This window comes from Saimiri boliviensis, chromosome 19 (genome assembly GCF_048565385.1).
Source record: "Saimiri boliviensis isolate mSaiBol1 chromosome 19, mSaiBol1.pri, whole genome shotgun sequence".
Taxonomy (NCBI): Eukaryota; Metazoa; Chordata; class Mammalia; order Primates; family Cebidae; genus Saimiri; species Saimiri boliviensis.
Window position 1 is genome coordinate 38,178,216 of NC_133467.1, and position 25,753 is coordinate 38,203,968.

A 25,753-nucleotide genomic window follows, 5' to 3' on the forward strand; every position below is an offset into this window, starting at 1 on the left:
GTGTCACTAGGAAACTGCATATTAAAACAATGAGATACCACTATACGATAATACACACCTAACAGGAAGGCTCAAATCCAAACAAGTGACAATACCACAGGCTGTCAAAGATGCAGAGCAATGGGGACACTTACTACTAGTGGAAATGCAAAACGCTAGTCACTTTGGAAAACAGTTTGGCAGGCTTTTTTACGAAGCTAAACAGTCTTCCCATATAATCCAGCAAATAGCAGTTTTAGATATTTACCAAAGTAATGTTAAAATATGTTCACTCAAAAACTTGCATCCAAGTATTTACAACAGTTTTACTTATAACTTGTCAAAAACTGGAAGTAACCAAAATGTCCCTCACTAAGCGAATGGCTAAACGAACTGTGGTATATCTGTACAAGAGAATATGATTCCGTGATAAATGAAATGAGCTATCAGGCCATGAGAAGACATGGAGGAACTTTAAATACAGAATGCTAGGAAGAAACTAGTCTAAAGACTCTACACACTGTATCATTCCAACACTAGGACATTCCAGGAAAGTCAAAATGGTAGAGATAGTGAAATGATCAGTGATTGCCAAGCGTGCAGGAGGGATGAATTGGTTGAACACAAGGAGGTTTTCAGCAGTGAAACTATTCTGTGTGATACTGTACTGGGGATTCATGACATGGTAATTGTCAAAACTCATATAACTATAAAACTCAAAGAATGCACCCTAATGCAAACTATGGAGTTTAGTTAATAATGTATCAATATTGATTAATCAATTGTAAACATGTATCACACTAATACACAATACTAATGATAGAGGAAATAGTGTGCTAGGGGACAAGGGAGAATAGGGGAATTCCCTGTACTTTCAAAAGCCCAGCAACTACAGCCAAATGACAGACTCCCAGTCTAACGCCGTCACCACTAGATGGCTGAGCCTGGCTGGGGAAGACTACGCTGTTGCCAGGTATCCCACCAGACTTCCAGCCTGACTGTGAGCTGTGCAAGAAGCCATAGAGTGTTCCCCAGGAAACAGTTATCTATGAACTGACAACAGAGAACCAGTGTCTACATACCCTTCCTTACAGGTCACCATGTCAGAGGTGGGACAAACGATTGAAGACTAATGACAAAGCAGGTTGTTTTTACCTAAGAAACCCCAAAAGCAGCTCAGCAGCTCAGTCAGCACCCTCCTTCCCAAACCAGTGCACCTCCCTGCATTTGGCAGGCACCAGAGTACAAGGTGTGCAGGTCTGGAAACTTCTAGGCAGTTCTGCCCCTTCCTCTCCCTATGGCCGAGAGCTCAGCAACAGCAGCCTGCAGATTCTTCCTGTTCTTTCTCTCAAATGCATACCTTCCCATCCACCCTCACCACCATCATTCCAGTGTGGACCTCCCTCATCTCCTGCCCCTCATTTTCTCCCAGCTCCACCCGATTCTCTCATCACAGCTGCTCCCTACTCTACAGCTGGCTGTGGTCCCTCCCCTCTGTGATTTCACTGTGTCTACCATTTAAGTTTTTAGCCTGGAATTCAAAAGCATCAATAATCTAGCCCTCATCCCTTACCCAGTCCCTCTTTCTAGCCACTCTTGCTGTTCCTCCAATGTGTCCTGTGCACACTCCCCTCAGCATCTTCCCTCTTGTTACTCCTCTCCCAGCGCTGCTCTTCTCTCAGCCCTGTCCCACATGTTCAGTCAATGCCTATCAAATCTGACCCAACCTGCAAAGTTCACTTCAAATCCCATGTCACCCATGAAGTTATTCTTAAGGATCCAGCGAAGAGGAAGCCTGCTGCTCCGAAGTCTCCTGTACAGCACTGGCCACGCACGCTACCTCGCCGCAGTGCTAGTGGTGAACACTTCTCGTGTTCCTGCCCAGATTGCGGTTATGTTCCCAAGCAGCTGTCATTGCTGTGGCTCTACCAAGAGTAAGGGAGAGTAGAATGAATTTACTTAAAAGTCAACCAATAAAACTGGTGGCAGGAGGGGAGGCTTTGAGACTAAGGTTATCTGGGTTCCAATAGGGCTATATCAGTGCCCTTAGAGAAGTTATGTAGCCTCTCTGAGCTTCCTTTCCACATCTGAAAACAGATGGGTATCTATTTTACAAAGCTTTTGTCAGAATTACAGATAATATATTAAACCACCAGAAATCATTACTATCATCATTACTAATCAACCTAAAATATTTCTTGGGGTGATCATAAGAAACAGATAATATATGAGACAGAACTTTGTAGAATATAGAATTATTGTGTTAATTTTAAATAAGAAGACTTGGAATACATTTGTGTTCTTATATCATATGACCAACACAGACCTCACAGATGCCCACTAATCACCAGCCAGTACATTCTCCAACAGCTAATCACTTTGGCTTTCAGAATATCTGTGCTCAAAACTGTTAGAATGAATTTACTTAAAAGTCAGCCAATAAAACTGGCGGAATCCTATGTCCAAACTGAGGTTTTGCTCCCTATGGTACCAGACACTAATTCAACTTAAAATCTCTATTTTCATCTTTTTTTTTTTTTTTCTTTTTGACATCTTGTACACAGAGCATTGCTCTTCTCACTGCTCGAGCCCAGACAAATGCTACCAAAAGCAAGAGAAAATGGGGTGGGGGTGTCAACCTAAATCACAGCCTCCATCTCAAGCCAACTGGGTAATCTTTCCAGCCCCACATTCAGTCCTCTGCTTTCCAGCCAAGGCTTCCTGCCTGAGTCACTCAAGAGAAAGCACTGCTTTCTCCCCACTGCTGAGCTACTCCCACTGTGGCCACCAGAGGGTACCCACAACATTAGCTACAAAGCAAGGACACACCCTTTCCCAGTAAAATTGTCCATTTGAAATATTTTCCGGACAGCCTAACAGCAGCCTCCCCAGCTTCCAGCCAACAGGACTGCCCAGAAACTCCAGAGCCAGCTGCTGCTAGTACTGTTGAGGCATCCGTTCATACCAAGCAGCCAGCACTTCACAAGGGGTTTGAGTCACTGGGGTCCCAGAGTCCAATTTCTGTGGGTCTGAGCCCTCCCCAGCCAGATTCTAGAATCGTCGATGAACAAAGAGTATCTGTGGCTTCAGTAACTGTTTCCCTTTGACACAGCATCTGAATTTTTGCCTGGAACACCACTGGCTCTCAAGTTTCAACAAAGAAAGGGGAAATGCAACTTATCAGACTGGCAGACCACAGCCCATGATGGGCAGGTCATGTCTTGCAGAATTCTCCCCCAGTGCCAAACACTGGGATTCAGACATGCTGGTGTTCCATTCCGCCTGATCACTTCACTGAAGGTGCAGAGTGAGTTGCCTCCTCCTTGGGAAAGGACACGTCCAAGATCACACAGCTAATGAGTGGCAGAGAAAATTTAATTTGCTCCCAAGCCTGTCTGAAACTCCAGAACCTGCACTTTAACCACTATATTATATAGTTGTTTTATTTTTTCCATTGCCAACAGAAAGTGTTGACCAGATCCCTGTAGCTTAGTTGTACTGCCTGTCATCCTCATCCCACGCCACACCTGCCTTGCTTCAGACACACTGGTGGTTTTTCAATTCCTCGATCAGACCCAGCTTCTCCCCATCTCTGGGTCTTTACATGGGCTCTTCCCTCATCTTGGAATATTTCCTCCCACCCCTCCTTTATTTGCAACCATAGTTTATCTTCTTCCTCTAAATCTGGGTTTAAGTATTCCCTTCTCAGAACAGCCTTTCCCGATTTCCTTCCTAAAATGGGTCCCTTCAATTCTCTTACTCAGATTCTTGATTTCCCATGATGGCACTCATTACAAACTTATCAAATTTTTGTATTAGTTTCATTTTCCCCCCTGTTTCTATTTTATTTGCCTTCCTGAGGTAGGAGGTGGGACCTGACACCAGAGGCGGAGCTCAGACACCAGACCAGATGGAGGACTAGCTAAAACAAGGCTTGGGCAAAAGCAACTTTTAATCAGATATGCCCATTAGTGTGCCATGTCCATTTGCCATTGCCAGGGCAACACCCAGACAGTTATCACTCCTTTCCATGGCAATGACCCAATGACCCAAAAGTTACCACTGCTTGCCCTAGAAATTTCTGCATAAACCACCCCTTAATCTGTATGCAATTAAAAATGGGCTATATAAATATGACTGCAAAACTACCCTGAGCTACTGCTCTCTGCCTACGGGGTAGCCCTTCTCTGCAGGAACAGTCATGGAGCTATAACACCGCCTCTTCGCTAAAGCTGTTTTCTTCTACCTTTGGCTTGCCCTTGAATTTTCTGGGAAAAGCCAAGAACCCAGTGGGCTAAGCTCCACTCTGGGGCTTGCCTGCATCATTTTTCACTATAATGTAAGGTCTGTGAGTGCAGAAATTTGTCTGCCTCAGTCATTGACATATCTCCTGGACCCATAACGTGCAGGGAATTAGTAGGTACTCAGTAAACATTGGATAGATTCTAAGTGTTAGAATTTGCAGCTCACCTATAGAAGACAGGTGGTTTTCAACCCTAGTCTAAGAGCTCTCCTATGTCTAAAAATAAAAATAAAAAAGCTGCAGTCCTTCAGCTTCTGCAGCTCTAAGAGGTATGTCAGCCCAGCAAGCACCGACCCGGTGGAGTCCTCCCAGTCCCCTAAATAGAGGTCTGCTCAAAGGCGTTCACAAATCACACACACTAGAAACGCTGGGCGACAGAAGAGCCCTGCTTGGCTTCCTTAAAATGGCCCCTCCACAGAGTGGGAGATCACACAGAGGAGGTGGGGATCTGCCCTCCAGAAGCTGCTGCTTGCTGAGCTGGACACCTTCATGTTCACCAGATGATTCAGTCTTTTCCTTCACTCCAGAAGATAGGCGGAGACCCAGGTTCATACTGGTGAAATGAATTGTCCAGAGCCATGCAGTTAATAATGCCTTTTTCACATTCTTCAGTGGCTTCTATTACCAGAGGAAATAGGAAATTCCCTAGCAGAATATCTAAGGCACCCAGGAAAGGCACCTCCTTTCAAGACGCATCCCCATTCAAGGCTCTAAAGGACGCTGCACTCTCCTCATGCAGATCTGCAGGCAGTTCCTGGCACAGACACACTATCTCACACAATTCCATCCGACACATGCCTTTCCCTCCTGTCTGCCCCTACAGAATGGGGCTTATTCCTACTAGTCCCTTAAAATCCACATGAATAAATGAAAAAAAAAATAGCTCCTGATAGAAATATAGCCTAAGGAAACAAACATGTGGGCAGAAATATTTATTCAAAAATAGTCTTTGATATACAGTTAGTTTTGACAGTACAAAATTAGAAACGACCTAAATGTTTGAAAAATATGGGAAATGTTTAACAAATTATAGTATTTCCCTATTTAGGGGCTACTAATACAGCCATACATGGGCTGGTTTGTCTTCTTTTTTAGATTGCCAACAAAAAGTCTTGACCAGATCACTGTAAATCAGTGATTCTCAACCGAGGAGGCAAGAAGAAGGGCTGTAACTCCTTCCCAAGGCACTGCAATTGGTAGGCAAAGTTTATACAATTATGACTCATGCTGTTGACATGGTGTCTAGGCAGACAGGAATGCTGAGCTGGGTTTTCACAGGTTTCCATGTGGTACAGGCCACAGCTTGATACACACCAAGAAACAAGACTATGCATTTGCTAAGACCTGTGAGAACTTGGCTTTATGAGTATCTAAGAGAGTGACCAGGGCAGTAAATAGTTCTATTCAAACAATGACACTATGCTGAGGTGTCAACAGGATGACAGTGTAATTACTATACATGCAAATTAATCCTTTCAAATGTACTGCTTAAAATACCAGCATTTTGTTAAGGTTGTGCTGTTACAAATAAACACCCCAATTCCAGGGTTCTTTCTTAACCACATAACTAGTCCAATGAGGATGTTCCTGCTCAACAAGTGATTTTCCTCCATACAGTGATTCAGGTACCCAGGCTCTTTCCAACTATAGCTCTTCCATCCTTAGAGCCTTGAAGTCCTGGCAGGTGGAGAGAAAGAATATGGAAAAGTCACCTCTTTGCTGCCTTGTCCTGCAAGTGACACATATCACTTCCAGTCCCATTCTGTTGGTGACTAGTACATATTCCTACCTAGAGGCATGAAGTGGTAGGAATGCTGTCCCTAGCTGAGCAGCCAAAACTCTATAGTATGAAAGGAGAAACACACACTTCTAGTATATAGCCCACCTTCTGTGCCATGGCCACAAACCCAAAAAAGTTGAGAACCACAGGGTAACAGGATTTTGTGGCTGGAGAAGTGGCAAAATACCCAGTACTGCCTCAATAGTGGATCACTCTCTCCAGCTCCCAGCATTTTGTACATTGGAACATATCTCAGGCCTGGTGGAGGAGTTGAACAATGCCTTCTCATCATTTCAGAGACCAGATGGATGGAGCCTCTGCTCTCATTCCTCCCATAGCCATTCAGTTGGCTACCCTCCTGCTAGGACACGGTCCTTGCTGGGCAGCTCAGGCTCAGGCACTGGTCCCTGGTGCAATCAGTTGTCACTAGGGAAGCTGAGCGGGCTTCATGGTATGCATGCGGTTGAGAAGGTATAACTACTTCCTGGAAAAAGGACTGCATGGGACCCCTTTTCCTAGAGAGAGATTGTAAGCACGGCTGATACTTGAGGCTTTATGGACCTGCCAGTACATAGAATCATTAAGAAGCCACATGAGGACAGGAATCATAAGATGTTTTGACCATTTTCACCACTGTATCCTCAGTACTTAGCACAATGTTTTAGAAACCCTGCAGCATCCTCCTGGAGATGCACCCACTAGGGCCTCAGCATGCTGCTGGTAGACTTCAGAAGAGAGAAAAGAGAAGCCACAATATAGTACAGTTGAATAGTTACTTGTTAAATAAACAGTTGAAAAGAATGAGTAAATGAATAAATACTCGTGTTCTTGATAAATATTTAATAACAGAAAAGAGTAAAAACAAAAGGAAAGAATTTGGGACAAAAATAGAAACAGTCATGTGTCACTTAATGATGAGGATACATTCGGAGAAGTGTGTCCTTAGGCGATTTCGTCCTGCAATCATCACAGAATGTACTTGTACAATCCTAGGTGGTGTAGCCTATGACACAACTAGGCTATGGTTGTCGAGCATATGTATGGTACAGTCGAGCACTTGTGGACTACAACCCTGAATAGCATACTGTAGACAAACGTAACACGACGGTAAGCATTTGTGTATCTAAACATAGAAAAAAATGTAAAAATATGGCATAAAAGATTAAAAATGCTACACCTATATAGGACACTTACCATCAATGGAGCTTGCAGGACCGGAAGTTGTTCTGGGTGAGTCAGTGAGTGAGTGGTGAGTGAACGTGAGGGCTTAGGACATTACTGTAGGCTACTGTGGAATTTAGAAACACTGTACACTTAAGACCATACTATATTTAAAACAGTTTTTCTTTATCAATAATAAATTAACCTGGTCGGATGCAGTGGCTCATGCCTGTAATCCCAGCACTTTGGGAAGCCAGGACCGGTGGATCACATGAGGCCAAGAGTTCAACACCAGCCTGACCAACATGGTGAAACCCCGCCTCTACTAAACATACAAAAATTAGCCAGGCATTGTGGCACGTGACTGTAATCCCAGCTACTCGAGTGGCTGAGGGACAAGAAGTGCTTGAACCCGGGAGTTGGAGGTTGCAGTGAGCCCGATATCACACCACTACGCCCTAGCCTGGGTGACAGAGGGAGCGCCTGTCTCAAACAAAAACCAAAATAATAATAATAAATTAACCTTAGATTACTGTAAATATATGTTATAAACTTGTAAATTCTTTAAATGTTTGACTCTTTTGTAATAACACCTAGCCCAAAGCACACATTGTACAGCTGTAGAAAATATTTTCTTTATATTTTCTATTTTTCAAATTATTTATTTTACTTTTTAAGTTTTTTGTTTAAAACTAAGACACACACACACACACACACACACACACACACACACACACACACACAAACTAAGACACCAACACACATATTAGCCTAGGTCTGCACAGGGTTAGGATTGTCAATATCACTGTCTTTCACTTCTACATCTTGTCCCACTGAAAGTCCTTCAGGGCAATAACACACATCTCCTATGGTAACAATGCCTTCTTCTGGAAAACCTCCTGAAAGAGCTGCTTGAGGCTGTTTTTAAAACTTTTTTAAAAAGTTTTACTGTTTTTGTTTGTTTGTTTGTTTGTTTTGTTTTTTTGTTTGTTTGTTTGAGACGGAGTTTCGCTCTTGTTACCCAGGCTGGAGTGCAATGGCGCGATCTCGGCTCACCGCAACCTCTGCCTCCCGGGTTCAGGCAATTCTCCTGCCTCGGCCTCCTGACTAGCTGGGATTACAGGCACACGCCACCATGCCCAGCTAATTTTTTGTATTTTTAGTAGAGACGGGGTTTCACCATGTGGACCAGGATGGTCTCGATCTCTTGACCTCGTGATCCACCCGCCTCGGCCTCCCAAAGTGCTGGGATTACAGGCTTGAGCCACCGCGCCCGGCCTACTGTCTTTTTTAATATGTAGGAGTACACTCTAAAATAATGATGAAAAGTATAGTATAGTAAATCCGTGAAGCAGTAACGTAGTCATTTATTACCATGCTCAAGTATTGTTTACTACACACAAACGGTATGTGCTGTATTGTCATACAACTGGCAGCCCAGTAGTTAGTTTACGCCAGCATCACCACAAACACATGAGTAAAGTATTGCGTTAGACAGCTGCAAGGTCACTAGGCAAAAGGAATTTTTTAGCTCTATTATAATCTTAAGGGACCACTGCTGTATACACAATCCATTGTTGGCTCAAACATTGTTATGCAGTGAATGACTGTACTGAATTTTATAACCAGTATGATCATAATTATGTAAGTATTTGTCATATATACATAAAAAGACTAGAAAGAAATATGAAAATGTTTACCTTTGGTTCATGTATTTATAAATCACATTTTATGCATTCATATATTTTCCAAGCCTTCTAAGAATAGAATCTTTGTACAGATTTAAAAGTTCGAATAAGTGTTATTATTTTTTAATTTCTACCCAATGTTGTGTCCTGCAGGAATTATTCTCTGACCACTCCAAGGGGACTTGAATGCCCCTCCTCAGTGTTCTAGTATCTGATAGTATCCTCTACCATTCACTAAGCACGCTAGATTTACATCGTTTGCTTATCTAACTCCCAAGCTCTTCGAAGGAACAGACTGATTCCTTAATCCCTGAATTCCCAGGCCTATGCGCATACACTAAAGCACTCCTAAGGTCTGTGGACTAGATGAAGAAATCAGATGAGTAGGGGTATGCAAACCCAGGCATGCCTATTCCCAACCCAGTCGCATTCCAATCCCTGTGACAAAAGGGATCCAAGATTTCCTCCACTGACGACTGTGACCTGGGGACTGGGAAGAACTGTACATAGGAAGATCTTGAAGAGCTGTCCACTTGAATAGTCAGCACCAGGGCTGCAGGGAAAGCAATAGCTGAAATCCAAGTTAGGTTTTCCTGGCAACAGTCAAGATTAGTCAGAGGTGGCACTTGGAGGATTCCCCGAGTCTGCTCATTCCTTTGGGATCACTCATTCCTTCCAAGGCCTCCCCTGGGAACAAAGGAAAACCCCAGAGTTTGGGACTGGGCTCTTTTCCACCAACAGCTGCTAGTAGTATGTATTTAACCCTAAGTCACAAATCAAATAAAAGGAGGCGGGGGAGGGGCGAGGAGTAGGTAAGCACCCCCTAGGAAACACTTTGATTTTCTCTAAATTTATTCCAGAAAATTCTTCTAAAGGACTTTTAAGGACCACAGCATAATGCCTTGGAAACTTAGTTTTAACTTTTTTTTTTTTTTTGAGACACAGTCTCACTCTGACGCCCAGGCTGGAGTTAAGTGGCGTGATCTCGGCTGACTGCAACATCCGTCTCGGATTCAAGCGATTCTCACGTCTCAGTCTCCTGGGATAACAGGAGCGCACCACCTTTCCCGACTATTTTTTGTACAGTAGAGACGAGGTTTCACCATTTTGGCCAGGCTAGTCTCGAACTCCGACCTCAAGTGATCTGCCCGCCCTTGGCCTCCCAAAGTGTTGGGATTATAGGCGTGAGCCACCACGCCCAGCCAGTTTTTAACATTAGCCACACTGAAACTGAACTATTGGTCAAGTGAAGCCACATAAAGAGCAGTAAATCCCCTGTTCAACCGAGGGTTTGTGACGCCCCTGGGTGCTGACAAGCCAAACCACACCCTCCCTTTGGCACCTAGAGGGCCCGGCAGGGCGGGGAGCCCGGCTGCTGGGGAGGTGCTGCCCCCCACCCCCCTGCCCCACCGGCGCAGGCGGCCGAGACCCACGGATGGACCTCCTAGGACTAATCTGAGAACAACCAAGCCCTAGTGCCTCTGAGGTCGATAGGGCTCCACGTGCCACTCCCTGCAGGGTCATCCAGAAAATAATTCCTAGACCCGTAGGTGCCCACAGAGACAGTACCTCTGGTTCTGCGCCCGCGTGCCCCACCCGCAGGACAGCCAGGTTCTTTGATTTCGACAGTCACCCACTTTATAAAACCAAACCCGAGAGGAAGGGCAGGCCCAGGGTGGGGATGCCCTGAAATATTCGAGAGCAGGACCGTTCCTACTGAAGAGAAGTTTACAAGAACGCTCTGTCTGGGGCGGGCGAGGCCGCAGCTAGGCGGGTCCCGGAGCGAGAGCAGGGCGTGGACCGTGCGCCCCGGGTCGGGGGAGTCGGGGGCAGGAAGAGAGGGAGGAGACAGGGCTGGGGAGCGCCCGGCCGAGCGCCAGCCAGGCTCCTCCCGCTCCCGCGCCGCCTCCCTCTCCCCACCCGCCGCACGTACTAAGCAAGGCTCACAGCCCGCTGCGCTCGCCTCGCCGCCCCGCGTCTAGCTAGCCCAGCGTCCGCCGCGCCTTGGCCAAGGTGAGCTCCGCCCGGCCCACGTGCCCTTCCCGGATAGTCCCCAGCCCCCGACCTGCCTCCCGGGATAACCCTCGCACTTGGCTTCGCGGAGCGTCCCGGGCACCGCGGGGCCTGGACGGGGAGCGGCCGGTGGGGAATCCGCTGCTCAGCGCTCCGGACCGCACCCAGACGAGGCCAGCAGCGCCCCTCCCCGGCCCGAGCGCGACCTCCCCCAGACCCAGGCGAACCGAGGAGGGGACACTTGTCCTTTACGTGGGGACTGTGGTGTTGGTGCCCCTGGACCTCCTCCCTCCTCCCTTTGTTTGCCTTGCTTTACTCCCACCTTTCCTGTTTTCCCACTCTGTCTCGGGTTGCCGAACCCCTCCTGCTAGCCCCTGCCCTGGCTGGCGTGTTTCTTGGTGAAAACTCTGCCCGCGGGCCAACCTTGGTTTGCAGCCCAAGCAAGCGCGGGTAGGACGAGTAGGGAGCTGGGGGCGTCCCTGCCTAAGGAGTACCCCTTAGTCCCTCGGCCAAACGGGCGTTTCACGTTGGGGCTTCCGGTTGTCAGCTCGGCGGGGTCTTCCTGCTGAGGGAGGGTGGGCCACTTGTTTTCTTTCTAAAGCAGTTTGGCTGGGGGGAGGGAGGGGCGATGTGAAGCGGTTTCTCTTCTGAGAGGTTCCCTAGCTAACTTAATTAAGTAAGTGGAACCAGAAAGAGATGGAGGAAGAGCAGGCTGTGATGAAGGATCTTCCAATCCTAGATTAATTTGGCCTGGTGCAGTGAAACAGACAGACTTACCATTGGTACTTGGTTCACCACCTGCGCTTTGGCCGAAGGAATGGCGCTGCCCCTAGCTGTGGACACTGCTGCCCTGTCCAGCCTCAGTCTAGCTCTGCCTAAGTGAAACCAGGAGCTCTGCCTTGCTGGCTGGGGGTGGAATGCAGACCGCTCCCAGCCAGGCCAGCACAGGGGAGCCCTGAGCTAGACTCTGGGATGCATTAAGCCCACCACGCTTTCTGCCCCCAACCAGTTCTGTCCCTGTGGGAGCTTCTGCAGGGCGTGGTTAGCGCAGAGGGCTCCAAGATTCTCCTAGTGGTCTGAGGCCTGTGACTCAGCTGTGAGACCATGTGGGTGTGGCTGGTTGCAGATAGTCTCCGTGGATGGTTTGGACAGAACACTCCCTGAAGGAAGAGAGGAACTCTGCCATCTCAGAGGGCATTTTCCAAGAGGAAGTGAGTCACACCTGGACTGGCCGCCAGTCTGCAGGAGAGGTTTCTTGACTGAACTGTGGGTAAGGGCAGTAATTAGATCAGTAACCAAGGCCTTGGCAAGACCGCTCTTCATTATCGGCCAGTATGCGCCTGGCACCCTGGCTCAGCCTTACTTGGGAGGCAGCCTTTCCCGTTAAGAGCTTTGCAGTTGTTGCGGATATTTTTCCCCAGAGGCTTGAGTTTCAGCCTCCAGAAGTGGAGTTTTACTTTGTGTGCTTTAGGTGAGACCAGGCTCATGGAAACATCCAGTCGGTGATCTTTGTTTCCAACATGTTTCAGCAAATTGTAAAAGACAATGCCAGGGGTTGGAGCAGGAATAAGTTCATATAACTCACTGTAAGTTTCTTCCCGGGACCTGCTCCCACAGATTCCTATCCGGTTTCTGTTTAATCATCCCTTCCCAATGGTGTATTTGTTCCTTCGCAGCCGGAGGGTAGTTTGTTCACGGTGGTCCTTGACCACAGTGGTCCTTGAGCCACCATTTGGAGTTTCTTATTTCAGTTCTTGCCATCTGTTTTTGGTCTACTGGGCATGAAGCAGTTGTTGGGTCTCACTCAGCTTTCTAGGTGATGCTCTTCCTAGCTTTTCTCGGACACACCAAATAGGCCCCTTTCCTCCAGTGAGCCGGCCTCTTGCCAGCCTCCTAAGCAGCCACTCCAGTGGGGTCAGGCCTGGACTGGGTGGAGCTAAGACTGTGTACCTCCTGCTTTCTACTGACAGTTCAAAAAAATGTGTCTTTTGTAGAGCACAGCCCACTTGATATACCCTTGGACACAGTCCAGTCTTTTAAAGCATAAAGTTGAGAGAAACAATGGAATTCTTTCAGGGTTATAATGTATAAATTAGCAAAGTGCTGAGAAAGCTGGACTAAAATTTTAACATCTTAAGTTTCTCATTTTTCTGGGGACTCAACAAATTTAAGAATCTCACATCACAAGCAAAAAGAATTTACTTCTTTTAAACAATTTTCAGAACTTTCTATTCCTTTACTAAATAAGTACCACCCACCCTACCAAAAGATTAAATAGCAGTTGTCACAATAGCTGTGTTGGCTGATTAGGCTGATGCCTGAGCATTCTTTAAGGAAAAATGGATGCACTTGGTTAGATTGGAGGAGGTTTCTTCACAGTTCTTTCTTCCTATTGAATTGCATCTGAAACTTTCCTTTGCTGCCCAACTCTTTAGTGGGCAAGTTTTATTTGGTAAGAGGTGAGAGAGACAGCCTGGATCCAGATCCATTGTTTCAACTCATTTTTTCTGAATTCCCTTCAGAGATCAAATTCAAGAATGCCTTCTGGGTTCAATTAAAAAAAAAAAAAATCCAAAATTTCTAAAGCAAAAGGAAGGAAATCTCAACATATTTTAAATAACAGATGTTTGTTTTTACTGACACCCTGCCGTTTATTTTCTGGGTGGGCTGTAAGAAAACTAGGGTATGGACAAGATACAGAGAAGCAAAGCAAGTCTGACTCTCACTCTTCAGAAGTGTCCTCTTTGAAACTGCAGCTGGGATCTGGGCAGAGGTCCAGAGCAAACATTTGAGATTGTTCAGGAGCAGACACTTTTCTGAGGAGGACTCCTGCTTCTCTGCTACTCTCAGGACAACCAAAACACATTATTATCGATTTCTTACAAATTAATCGAGCAGGCTCTATGAGGGCTCGAGCACTGGCTACTGGGACCCTGCTCAAGAAACCTGCAATCTGGTGAGGAAAGAAACAGAAACACAAATAACCAGAATTCATGCTAGATGCTTAAGTAGTTTCTACTAGCTGGTTAATTCCTCAGAGGCAAGCACCATGGAGAGAACATGTGTATCTGCGTGTGTGTGAGTGTGTATGTGTGTGAGTGTATGTGTGTGTGAACACCCTCATGCCTAACGCCATGTCTGGGACATTCACAGTGGATGCTCAGAGTAGGAGAACCAAAAATGGAAAATTGATTTCCTCCTATGGTAACTAAATTTGTGGAGTCCAGAATTGTTTTCGATAGCGAAAACTGTAGAGAGAAAGACATCTCAGCCCCCCTTCTTAAGACCTGTTGCTCAGGCAGGCAAGTGGGCATGTATAGGCATCAGAATAGAATAATTCAATAAAAGGTGAGTGGACAGCGAGGCTGTTACATCCTGTGATGCTCAGCAGTGAGATGGCAACACTAGAAAAGCATAAAGTAGAAGATGCGATGAATGAAAACATGAGAAAACAGCCAAGTGTTTGAAGAGAAGGAGCAAAGTCATGTCATTCTGACCAGACCTGTTTAGCAGGACACATATTTTTCCTTGTGTGTATGGAATGTGTACTCCTGTGTACTCTACTGTTCCATTCATAGTTGAACTCTTTTGGGGCCCCTTTCCTGGCCCTTCCCAGCTCACATTGTCCTCCTGAGCTCTGAGCTACAAGGTTTTCAGCCTAGTTCTAGGTAATCACACTTGCACCTCAGCTACTACTCAAGGGCGTGTGTGGTTCATTTATGCACCTAACAGTTATAGTGCTCCACGAATAAAAGCAGAATAATTTGTAGTTCTTGGTCAAAAGGAGCTTAAATCTCAGACTGACAAGTAAACAATTAAATGGAATGGAATGTTTCAGGTATAAGAGCAAGTTATTAGGGATAGAGAATGCACTGCTGCCTCTCAGCCTCAGCCCCAAAGCCCTCCTGTCAAAGTGTGTCTAACCAGGATGCATGAAGCCCACATCTGAACAGAGCTTGCAGAGTGGCTAGGTGAGGGAGGAAATGCCAGATTAAAGTCCCTGAAGAACTTCAGTTTCAACAGCTAACAGTCAGTGCTGCAGTCAGCCCTGCCCAGGCAAGCCCCACCCAAGAACAGAGGGCCAGGCAGGGCTGACTCAGTGGGGCAACCAGTGACTGCACTCCGACAAGAGCCACGTGATTCATCCTCTAGCCAAGAGAACAGAGTTTTAATAACATTTTCCCCTTTCTTCTATCTTAATTTAAAGCCAGTGTGCAGCTCCTTCTTCAAAACAGAGTTCCTTCTCTGGCGAGTGCCCTTTGGGGCACTGGTTACTGAAGAGACAAGGGCTTCTCCCCTAGTTTTCAATGCTATTTTCACCTCCTGGCTGGCCCCTGCTCTGTATCCTTATTGGAGAAGGTCTACTGGACAGATAGGGAGTCAGCTGGCTGCAATATTCACAATCCATCCACTGGGTAAAACCACTGGGGGAGAAGGGAAAGGGAGAACCCAGTGGGGCAAGGATGTAACTTCAGAGAGGAAAGCTCCATCACTTTATAATGGCTGTGGGCAAGAGAGGCGTGGGGTTGAGCGACATCAGACCTGAACCCTCATGCAGTGTGAGTTAGACTCACCTTGTTCTCCTGAAGAAGATATTCAAGGGTGGCCAGGATTTCCTGAGCAGACAACTTGTATTTCTTAGGAGGTCCTAAATTAGCCTTTTTTTTTTTTTTTTTTTTTTTTTCAGAGTCTCACTCTGTCATCCAGGCTGGAGTGCAGTAGTGCGATCTCAGCTCACTGCAACCTCTGCCTCCCAGGTTAAACTGATTCTCCTGCCTCAGCCTCCTGAGTAGCTGGGACTACAGGCGCATGCCACCATGCCTGGCTAACTTTTTGTATTTTTAGTAGGGACCGGGTTTCACCATGTTAGCCAGGATGGTCTTGATCTCCTGACCTTGTGATCCGCCCACCTCGACCTCCAAAAGTGCTGAGATTACAGGCATAAGCCACCATGCCTGGCCCCTAAATTACCCTTTTTAAAATTTAGAGGTCCTTACCCTGTTACATTCCCTTTCTTAATTCTGCGGCTTTGCAGTGCACTTTCCTTCTGCCCTGTCCCCTGAAGGAAGTAAACTAGGTGCCCCACCCAGTTCCAATTTCTGGGTTCTCTGGGAATTGATCCTGAGATGCTCTGCTGCTCTGAACTTGAGTACAGGTATTTTTAAACCTCTGTGGTGTCTGACTCCTTTCCTGAGTTATTTCAGAACTGGGGTGGGATCCCACGTCCTTCTCCCACAGGTGACTGGCCCGGTTCAGTTATCTTAAATTGCTGGACTTGGAGTACCAATCCAGGCAAGGCAGACTCTCTGTAAACCCACTGCCATCTGAAACCCATATGAGGGATGGGGAATGAGCCAGAACTGCGTCTGAAGAGAAGGAAAAGGGTGTGGTTCCCCTGGAATTCATCTTACAGCCGACCTTGAGGCATTAATGTGCAGCTCTCGGCAAGATAACTAACTGCCTTCCAGATTAATCATGCCAGATTCTGACTTAAAGCATTCTCTAGAATAGCATTCTTTGGTCTGCTGGTTCCCATACTTTTCTGGAGATTAAGGGGTAGAATTTACATTTCTTAAATGTAATTGCTCAATCCTCATGTTTACCAACTCCACCTTCTCCTCTGTAAAAGATAGCATTCAAGGATCAGTGTTGAACAGGCATCTCTAAGAGACAGGAATCAGACCAAAGCATGTCTCAGGTTCCTGTTAGAGCTCTTCAGCAGAGGAAGTTGCCAGCCCTTCCATCTATGCTTCACAGCCTATTCTTATGATTTATTTATTTTTATTTTTATTTTTTAGTGCCATATTACAGTCTCCATTCAAGTTCACCTGTTTCCTATCCAGTAGTGATTTTAGGTGATATTAGCCAAAGCTTCGCTGTTCTGACCAAACGATTCCTTCAATTAAGCCAAAATTCACTGAGGTTCTATTAAGTATCAAGTGCTGGGTCTTGATGAGACATACAACCCTAGTTCATTATACCTAAATGTAATGATCTGACATGTTTCCTTTCCTTTTTTATAAACACTTTATGATGAAAGCACTTGCTCCCCCACTATGTCCCAGACTGAGAGCAGCTCATCTGTCTAGTGCAACTAAAAACATATGAGGTCCTCCCATGAGTTAGCTTATACTATTAACCTGTTGCTTCTCAAATGAACTAGACAATGGACTTTTTTTTTTTTTTTTTTTTTTTTTTTTTTTTCGAGACGGAGTTTCGCTCTTGTTACCCAGGCTGGAGTGCAATGGCGCGATCTCGGCTCACCGCAACCTCCGCCTCCTGGGCTCAGGCAATTCTCCTGCCTCAGCCTCCTAAGTAGCTGGGATTACAGGCACGCGCCACCACGCCCAGCTAGTTTTTGTATTTTTAGTAGAGACGGGGTTTCACCATGTTGACCAGGATGGTCTCGATCTCTCGACCTCGTGATCCACCCGCCTCGGCCTCCCAAAGTGCTGGGATTACAGGCTTGAGCCACCGCGCCCAGCTGACAATGGACTTTGAGTAGTTTTTATTTGGGTAGAGCAACTGCATTTTACTGCCAGAGATGCAACTGTCTTTATTGCAATAAATAACAAGTTCAGAACTTTAGTAAAGAATACATACATACCCAGCAGGTAAATTCCCTTGTAAGCAGATTTCTAAACCCTAGAATCAGACTGAACCAAGTTACCACGTTAAGCTTAGAAAGTTGAAGTTTTCATATTTACCAGCCTTGACTGTGTGGATTGTTAGTATCAGCCATATCTAAGAATCTCATATACTAGTACAAAGAGAAATTATGAAATATCTGTTCTTTCAGTGGGTGCTTTGTCAGTTAAAAAGAGGAACACTGGCTGGGCGCGGTGGCTCAAGCCTGTAATCCTAGCACTTTGGGAGGCCGAGGCGGGTGGATCACGAGGTCGAGAGATCGAGACCATCCTGGTCAACATGGTGAAACACCGTCTCTACTAAAAATACAAAAAATTAGCTGGGCGTGGTGGCGCGTGCCTGTAATCCCAGCTACTCAGGAGGCTGAGGCAGGAGAATTGCCTGAACCCAGGAGGCGGAGGTTGCGGTGAGCCGAGATCGCGCCATTGCACTCCAGCCTGGGTAACAAGAGCGAAACTCCGTCTCAAAAAAAAAAAAAGAGGAACACTGGGCTGGGCATGGTGGCTCATGCTTGTAATCCCAGCACTTTGGGAGGCGGATCACCTGAGGTCAGGAGTTTGAGACCAGCCTGCCCAAGATGGCGAAACCCCATCTCTGCTAAAAATACAAAAAAACTAGCCAGGTGTGGTAGTAGATGCTTGTAATCCCAGCTACTTAGGAGGCTGAGGCAGGAGAATCGTTTGAACCCAGGAGGCAGAGGTTGCAGTGAGCCACTGTACTCCAGCCTGGGCGACAAGAGCGAAACTCCATCTCAAAAAAAAAAGTGGTGGGGGATGTAAACATTGATCTTGCTTTTCTGAATAATTAGAGTTTCTCTTCTTCATTAGGTTATTTATGCGAATTAGCTGGAGTTAGATAAACAGTTCATTTACAGCACCAGTACCTAAGGTGTCTATTTCTACCAACAAGAGACCCAAAAACTGGAGTGGACTGGTTCTTAGATTAACTGAATTTTAAAGCTGGGGAGGACCAAATGGATGATCTCATCTCCATTCCTTCCAATTATTCTACAAAGGCTGGCGGTACATGTGTCTTAAAGTTAATGTAAACCTACACAGATGAACCTGGAGGATGTTATGCTTAATGAAATAAGCCAAGCACAGAAAGACAGATACCAGATGACCTCACTCATATATGGAATCTTAAATAGTTAATTTTAGAGAACTAAAGAATAGAATGGGCTGGGGTGATTGCACTGGAGTGATGTTTAGTCAAAAGATACAAAATTTCAATTACAAGGAATAGTTTAAGAGAGGTATTTACGGCCGGGCGCGGTGGCTCACGCCTATAATCCCAGCACTTTGGGAGGCCGAGGCGGGTGGATCACGAGGTCAAGAGATCGAGACCATCTTGGTCAACAAGGTGAAACCCCGTCTCTACTAAAAATACAAAAATTAGCCGGGCATGGTGGTGCATGCCTGTAGTCCCAGCTACTAGGAGGCTGAGGCAGGAGAATTGCTTGAACCCAGGAGGCAGAGGTTGCGGTGAGCCGAGATCGCGCCATTGCACTCCAGCCTGGGTAACAAGAGTGAAACTCCGTCTCAAAAAAAAAAAAAAAAAAAAAAGAGAGGTATTTACAACAATATGACTATAGTTAATAACAACTTATTGTATTCTTGACTAATAATAAGAGTGGCTAAGTGTTCTTACCACAAAAGTGCTAAGTATGTGAGGTAATGCGTATGTTAATTAGCTAGATTCATTCATCCCACGATGTATATATACTTCAAAACATCATGTTGTGCACATTAAATACATGCAATTTTATCTTTCAGTCAAAAAAAATTCATTCATAACATCTGTCAAAAAAAAAAAAAAAAAGTTGGCCAGGCACAGTGGCTCACACCTGTAATCCCAGCACTTTGGGAGACTGAGGTGGGCAGATCTCAAGGTCAGGAGTTTGAGACCAGCCTGACCAACATGGTGAAACCCTGTCTCTACTAAAAATGCACAAATTACCCAAGCATGGTGGTACATCCCTGTAATCCCAGCTATTCAGGAGGCTGAGGTAAGAGAATCACCCCAACCTAGGAGGCAGAGGTTGCAGTGAGCCAAAATTGTGGCAGTGCACTCTAGCCTGGGCAACAGAGCAAGACTCTGTCTCAAAAAAAAAAAAAAAAAAAGTTAATGTAAACCTTGTTTCTTTACATCCTCTAATAGGCTTCAACAGACCACACCAAAATGCCATCTCAAATGGAACATGCCATGGAAACCATGATGTTTACATTTCACAAATTTGCTGGGGATAAAGGCTACTTAACAAAGGAGGACCTGAGAGTACTCATGGAAAAGGAGTTCCCCGGATTTTTGGAAGTAAGTGTTCAAAGGCTTACAAAGAGCCAGACATAAAAATCAATGCTTCTCGGCCCTGCTTCCTTTTCCTTCTTGTTTCCATCCCTTCCCTGTTGAGGTCACTACTTGAAATGTGTTTTCATTCATTCATTACATAGTATTTAGTACTTGCTATTTGTACGATACTGCTGGGGAAACAGAAAGTGACAGAGACACAGCCCTGATCTTCAAGGAGCTTAGTCTGCAGGTGAAATAAGACTACATACAAATAACCACAATATAAGCTGTTTGTTGGAAAATTCCATCTGGTTATCTGTGTCGATTGTGATGATGTGGGGGACAGAGTCGGGAGAAAGAAGGCTTTTCACAAAAGAGTGGTCAACTAGAAATGGCTGGCCTCAAGTCCAAAAACCTGGTGGTGGGAGATGCCACATCCTGGTCACATTCCATTTTAAACAACATAAATCTCCCTTCTTAAATCTCTTCAGATAAAGGGATTGTTTTTCCTTTTTCTAATACTACAAAGGAGCAATGTCAGTCATCTACTGATTAGGAGCCACATACCACTCCGGAAATAACTGCTTTTCATATAATAATGCTCTGAGAACACAGGAGCAGTTCGAGTTTATGCCTCACCTTTGACAGACTGAGAGATGCATGAAGATGAAAAGAGGACTCTGCCATCAGCTCAGACACATCACTCAGGACATGGGGCCACAAGGCATAGTTGTCCTTTTGCATTGCAGGATCTTGAGAGATGGCTGTTGAATTCAACTAAAGGTGAAACATTTCATGGCAAAATAGTAGACTGAAATTCAAGCCCTTCTTTCCCTGCCACAACTGTAGTCACCTAAAAAAGATGGTTTCTGTGCTTGGTGTTGAATAATGCATTAACCTCTAAAGGGTGAGAGGGGATACTGGTAAAAGGTTGGGTCCTGCCTCTTGTCATCTGCCTGGTAAATAGCACATTAGTCAACCCCCTGACTCCTGCAATCAATAAACATGAGGCTTTTTAGTATACTATAATTTGCATGTCATCAATATCAGTTAAATAAATAGATATAAATAGCCTAACTACTCTCTCAGAGCTGCAGTTACCTAATGCTATCCTAGAATGAGCTAGAATACGCAGGTCCTCTGCTTTTGTAGAGTCCCATGATACAGCCCCAGAACAGGAGTTAGAAGATCTGGCTCTGCCTTCACTAAAAATGAGCAGGTTGCATCAGCTCCCTAGTCCTCAGTTTCCTCCCCTGTAAAATTAGAGATGGCTAAACATAATTATCTGAAAGGTCACTTTCACCTTCTATGATCATTCAAGCCAAGCAAGGACAAAATGTGCTCATTGTAAGCCTGCCCATCCTATGGACAAAGGCGTGCTCAGTACACTAAACACTTGTTAAGAGTGTTAGAAGCCAGAGTGAATATCACGTAAGACACAGACCTTTTCTTCCTAAAGGCTTTGCGACATGAGACACATAAAAGGTATACGTAGTGTGGAGCACCGAACACAGCAGGGTAATTTATTCCAGGCACAGGGTCATAATTCTGGAAACACCTACACTCACTGCATTAACAGAGCATTTTGCTTCTAAAGTAGACCCCTTATGTCATCCAGATTTCACTCATTCCAACCACAGTCAGGAAGCTGAGGGTGAGGCCAGAATTAGCTGAAACCCATCAACAGCTGCATAGAGCAGGTTTAGCTAGAATAGGAGTTTGCAGTGCTCATGTGAGAAATGCTGCTGCTATATATACTTTTAGGAATTTCCAAGTGCAATTTAGAAACACCTAGCACACTTGAAACACTGAGTATAATTTCCCTCACACATGAATATAGTCATCAGAATTCATAAATCCTTTACCTGAGCCGTTTAACAACCTCAAACAAGCCATATTTCTCTCTGTGGTTGATGGCATGGAGGAGAAGCCACAACCTCCCACTTCCAACCAGCATCACTACAAAAAGGAATGATGAAGTCACTATGGAAGGAAGATGAAAACAAAGGGGATCTTGCCTGCCCCATCTCTGTCCCACACATTCTTTTTTTTTTTTTTTTTTCTTTTTGAGACAGAGTCTTGCTCTGGCACCAGGCACCAGGCTGGAGTGAATGGCGGCGCGACCTCGGCTCACTGCACCCTCCGCTCCCGGGTTCAAGCAATTCTCCTGCCTCAGCCTCCAGAGTAGCTGGGATTATAGGCATGCACCACCACGCTCAGCTAATTTTTTTGTATTTTTAGTAGAGACGGGGTTTCACCTTGTTGACCAGGATGGTCTCGATCTCTTGACCTCGTGATCCACCCGCCTCAGCCTCCCAAAGTGCTGGGATTACAGGCTTGAGCCACTGTGCCTGGCTGTCCCACACATTCTTACCAGGCACTGAGAGTCATGGGGAGTTTAAGACTCCATCACACATACTCCTTTTGAAGCTGATCCAATATACAACATCCAGCAAAGAGTATAGGATCACATTAGACTTACCAACTCAAAGAATGGAAGGATTCTAGAAACATTATAGTCCAACCTCCTCAATTCATAGTTGATATGCAAAGGCCCACTAAGCTGTGTGGTTCACTCAGCGTCACACGGCTGATATGATATGAAGCCACACTAGCTTGGCCTCAGCTGTGCCAAGAAGAATGCGAGCTGTCTTCTCCAAACCTAAAACAACCCATGGCATCATTAATACCTCTTTAAAATCCATAGGACAATGATCCAAAACTTACTCCCTAAACCATAAAGATCTTTTCATAAGGAGTTCTCTTTTTAAGGGATTTGACCATGCTATTAGGAATAAAATTTTAATAAGAGAATGTAAGTTTAAACCACGAAATGAGAAGTTTAGGGTGGTTCTTAGGCAGAATCTAAATATGAAATTACTAAAATGCTCCCTCAAGGCAAAAAAAGAAAAATACATTTAGATGACCTCCAAAGGTCACTTATTTTTTTTTTTTTTTTTTTTTTTTTTGAGACGGAGTTTCGCTCTTGTTACCCAGGCTGGAGTGCAATGGCGCGATCTCGGCTCACCACAACCTCCGCCTCCTGGGTTCAGGCAATTCTCCTGCCTCAGCCTCCGGAGTAGCTGGGATTACAGGCACGCGCCACCATGCTCAGCTAATTTTTTGCACCATTAGTAGAGACGGGGTTTCACCATGTTGACCAGGATGGTCTCGATCTCTTGACCTCGTGATCCACCCGCCTCGGCCTCCCAAAGTGCTGGGATTACAGGCTTGAGCCACCGCGCCCGGCCCAAAGGTCACTTATGACCTAAAACAAGAGCTTAAATAATTGGGAGATGTGAACACAGTTCTCAGCAGTGCAAATCAAATAAGCTCATCATTGCAACCTTTGACTGATACTTCTAGCCTTTGTTCTTTTTTTCTTTTTTTTTTTCAGAATCAAAAAGACCCTCTGGCTGTGGACAAAATAATGAAGGACCTGGACCAGTGCAGAGATGGCAAAGTGGGCTTCCAGAGCTTCTTTTCCCTGATTGCAGGCCTCACCATTGCATGCAATGACTATTTTGTAGTACACATGAAGCAGAAGGGAAAGAAGTAGGCAGAAATGAGCAATTCCCCCGGCCCTGATAAGAGTTGTCCCAAAGGGTCACTTAAGGAATCTGCCCCACAGCTTCCCCCATATAAGGATTTCATGAGCAGATCAGGACCCTTAGCAAGTGTACAAATAAAATCTAACTCCCATTTGACGAGCAGAGAAAGAAAAGTTAAATGCCAGACAAGCTTTTGATTTTTGTATTGTTTGCATCCCCTTGCCCTCAATAAATAAGTTGTTTTTTAGTTCTGAATTTGAGTTAGAATGTTTGTTGCTCTTTCAGAAATGCTTGTTCCCCAAGAGGCACCTTGCCCTTGGGCAGCCAGCACACAGCAGAGCTCTCCCACAGAACTGGCAAAATGAGAAAACACTCTTCATTCAGGCTTGGAGTCTGACTTCTCTAATTGCTCTGCCCTTGTAGCTGTGTCTACATGAAGGACTCAAAGCATTGGGAGAAGGGATCTATTTTCTAAGTTTATAATTACTGGGCACAGTTTTGCCCAGTTAAATCAGTGCTTTTCTAGCCAGCACTTTGCATTCCTGCAACGTCTGAATCCATTTTTCACAGCAAAGTGTCAGCAAACCTAGGGCAAAAATAGAACCAAAGGAGAAGAGGGTAGCCTGACACCTTAGTGATAACATCACATTAGCATCTATTAAGTCAACTCCCAGATGTCAGGAAATATTGTAAGCATGACTCATATACAGGGCAGTGCACTTTTGTTGAAAATGAAGTGTCAGTACTGATGTCTTAACAGATAATCAATGCAAAATGTTTCTCCCAGCCCTTTTCTGTGCCTGTTACAAGGTTCAGGGTATATGTGCATCACATGCTATATGTTTATTAATAATACAGTACCCTATACTTTTATGGAGAGGTGATACATGAATTCCATGAATTGGCACATGGCATTATTCCGAGTAAATAGGTCAAAGAAGATGGAATCTTTACTTTTATGATTGGACATGTCAATATAACTGGGAGAAACTTCCATCTCACTCTGGGAAAAAGTACAACATAAGGTTCTCTATAATCACAAGAAAAAGCATGCAAAAGAGAACAGGATAGTTCAAAACTGGCTTTGATAGAAGTCCGTAATAAAATCAAAGTCAAGGAAAACATTCCAACCATTTTATTTTGTCTCAGTCAACAAAAGAACAATGTAAAACAAATTATAGCTTTACAGGTGAAGCATTATATGAGCAAGTTTACAAAGTGGGATTTATTATAGGAGTATTAATGAAGGAGGGGAGTTGACTAGTTAAAGGAAGTGACTCTAGATTGACTCCAGGAATGACTTCCAAATCCATGCTACAGAACTGGGCCACCAAGGAGCTGCTGGCTCAGGAAGCTGCCTGCTGAATGAGGAGCCATTGCCACAGCTGGCTGCTCCAGAACCACACAACTGTGGCAGTCTGCACAAGCAAATGCACATCCCCACTGCCCTCCCTCTCTCCACACATGGCTCGGCTCTCATATCCAAGTCTCAACAAAGTGCATCTAACCGGCAGAGCCTCAACCACAAATTCCTAACTGCAAGAGACTCTGGAAAATAAAGTTCTAACATTTTCCAACCTTTGCACACTAGCAGCTGATTGTACCACAGTGACAATTCCTAATCCCACGTGAAGTCTTCCAACCTGGAGATTAAAGAAATCGGGGCTCTAAGCAAAGGAGGCTCTGGAAGGTAACATCTGTGATAGATACAGAGACAAGAAAAAAACAAACCGGCCCATCACAGTAAGGCAAACAATTTCATGTTCATGAGAATTTGTGTCAGCCCAGATTCACCCCTTTAATTTACCTGCCTCCTGGGCAACTGTGTTTACTGGGTATTATGAAGATTAGTGGTCAACTCACAAATGGGCAGGGAAAATTATAAGAGGGAGATATTATTATGCGCTCATATGTCCTGAAATCCGCAGCAACCTTTCACACTCTAAGAGCCTCTTGCCTGAAAACAAAAACAGAATTATCCCAGGAGGAGAGGGGCTCTCAGGGTAGGAGAAAGGAAGCATCAACTCACCTTCACAGAAAAATTCTGAAGCAATGTGTTGTTCCCAGCAGATTACCCCAGACTCTCATTCAGAACGGTGCCCAGTGCCAAGGAATTGAAAGATAACAGGTAAAGCAGACGGCGGGTGCAGTGGCTCACGCCTATAATCTCAGTACTTTGGGAGGCTGAGGCGGGCAGATCACCTGAGGTTAGGAGTTCCAGACCAGCTTGACCAACATAGAGAAACCTAAAAACACATGGAGAAACTCCACTAAAAACACAAACTAAGCTGGGCATGGTGGCGCATGCTTGTAGTCCCAGCTACTCAGAAGACTGAGGCAG

General features: G+C 45.2%; 1 protein-coding gene and 1 long non-coding RNA gene across 5 annotated transcripts in view; one reads left to right on the plus strand and one right to left on the minus strand.

Annotated features, from left to right (window-relative positions):
- The window catches only part of LOC104649915 (uncharacterized), a 128,343-nt gene that overhangs the window by 42,558 nt on the left and 60,032 nt on the right, over window positions 1-25,753 (minus strand). For 2 of the 4 annotated variants that reach the window (XR_012515017.1, XR_012515019.1), the window contains one exon: window positions 25,442-25,658. The exons of the other annotated variants lie outside the window; for them this stretch is intronic. This is a non-coding gene — a long non-coding RNA (uncharacterized LOC104649915). The remainder of the gene's footprint in view (window positions 1-25,441; window positions 25,659-25,753) is intronic. 4 annotated transcript variants of the gene reach the window in all.
- Window positions 10,813-23,667, plus strand: S100A10 (S100 calcium binding protein A10). The gene is made up of 3 exons (XM_039459866.2): window positions 10,813-10,924; window positions 19,733-19,885; window positions 23,259-23,667. Exons 2-3 carry the CDS (start codon window positions 19,754-19,756, stop codon window positions 23,418-23,420), a joined length of 294 nt encoding a protein of 97 aa, XP_039315800.1. The 5' UTR covers window positions 10,813-10,924; window positions 19,733-19,753; the 3' UTR covers window positions 23,421-23,667.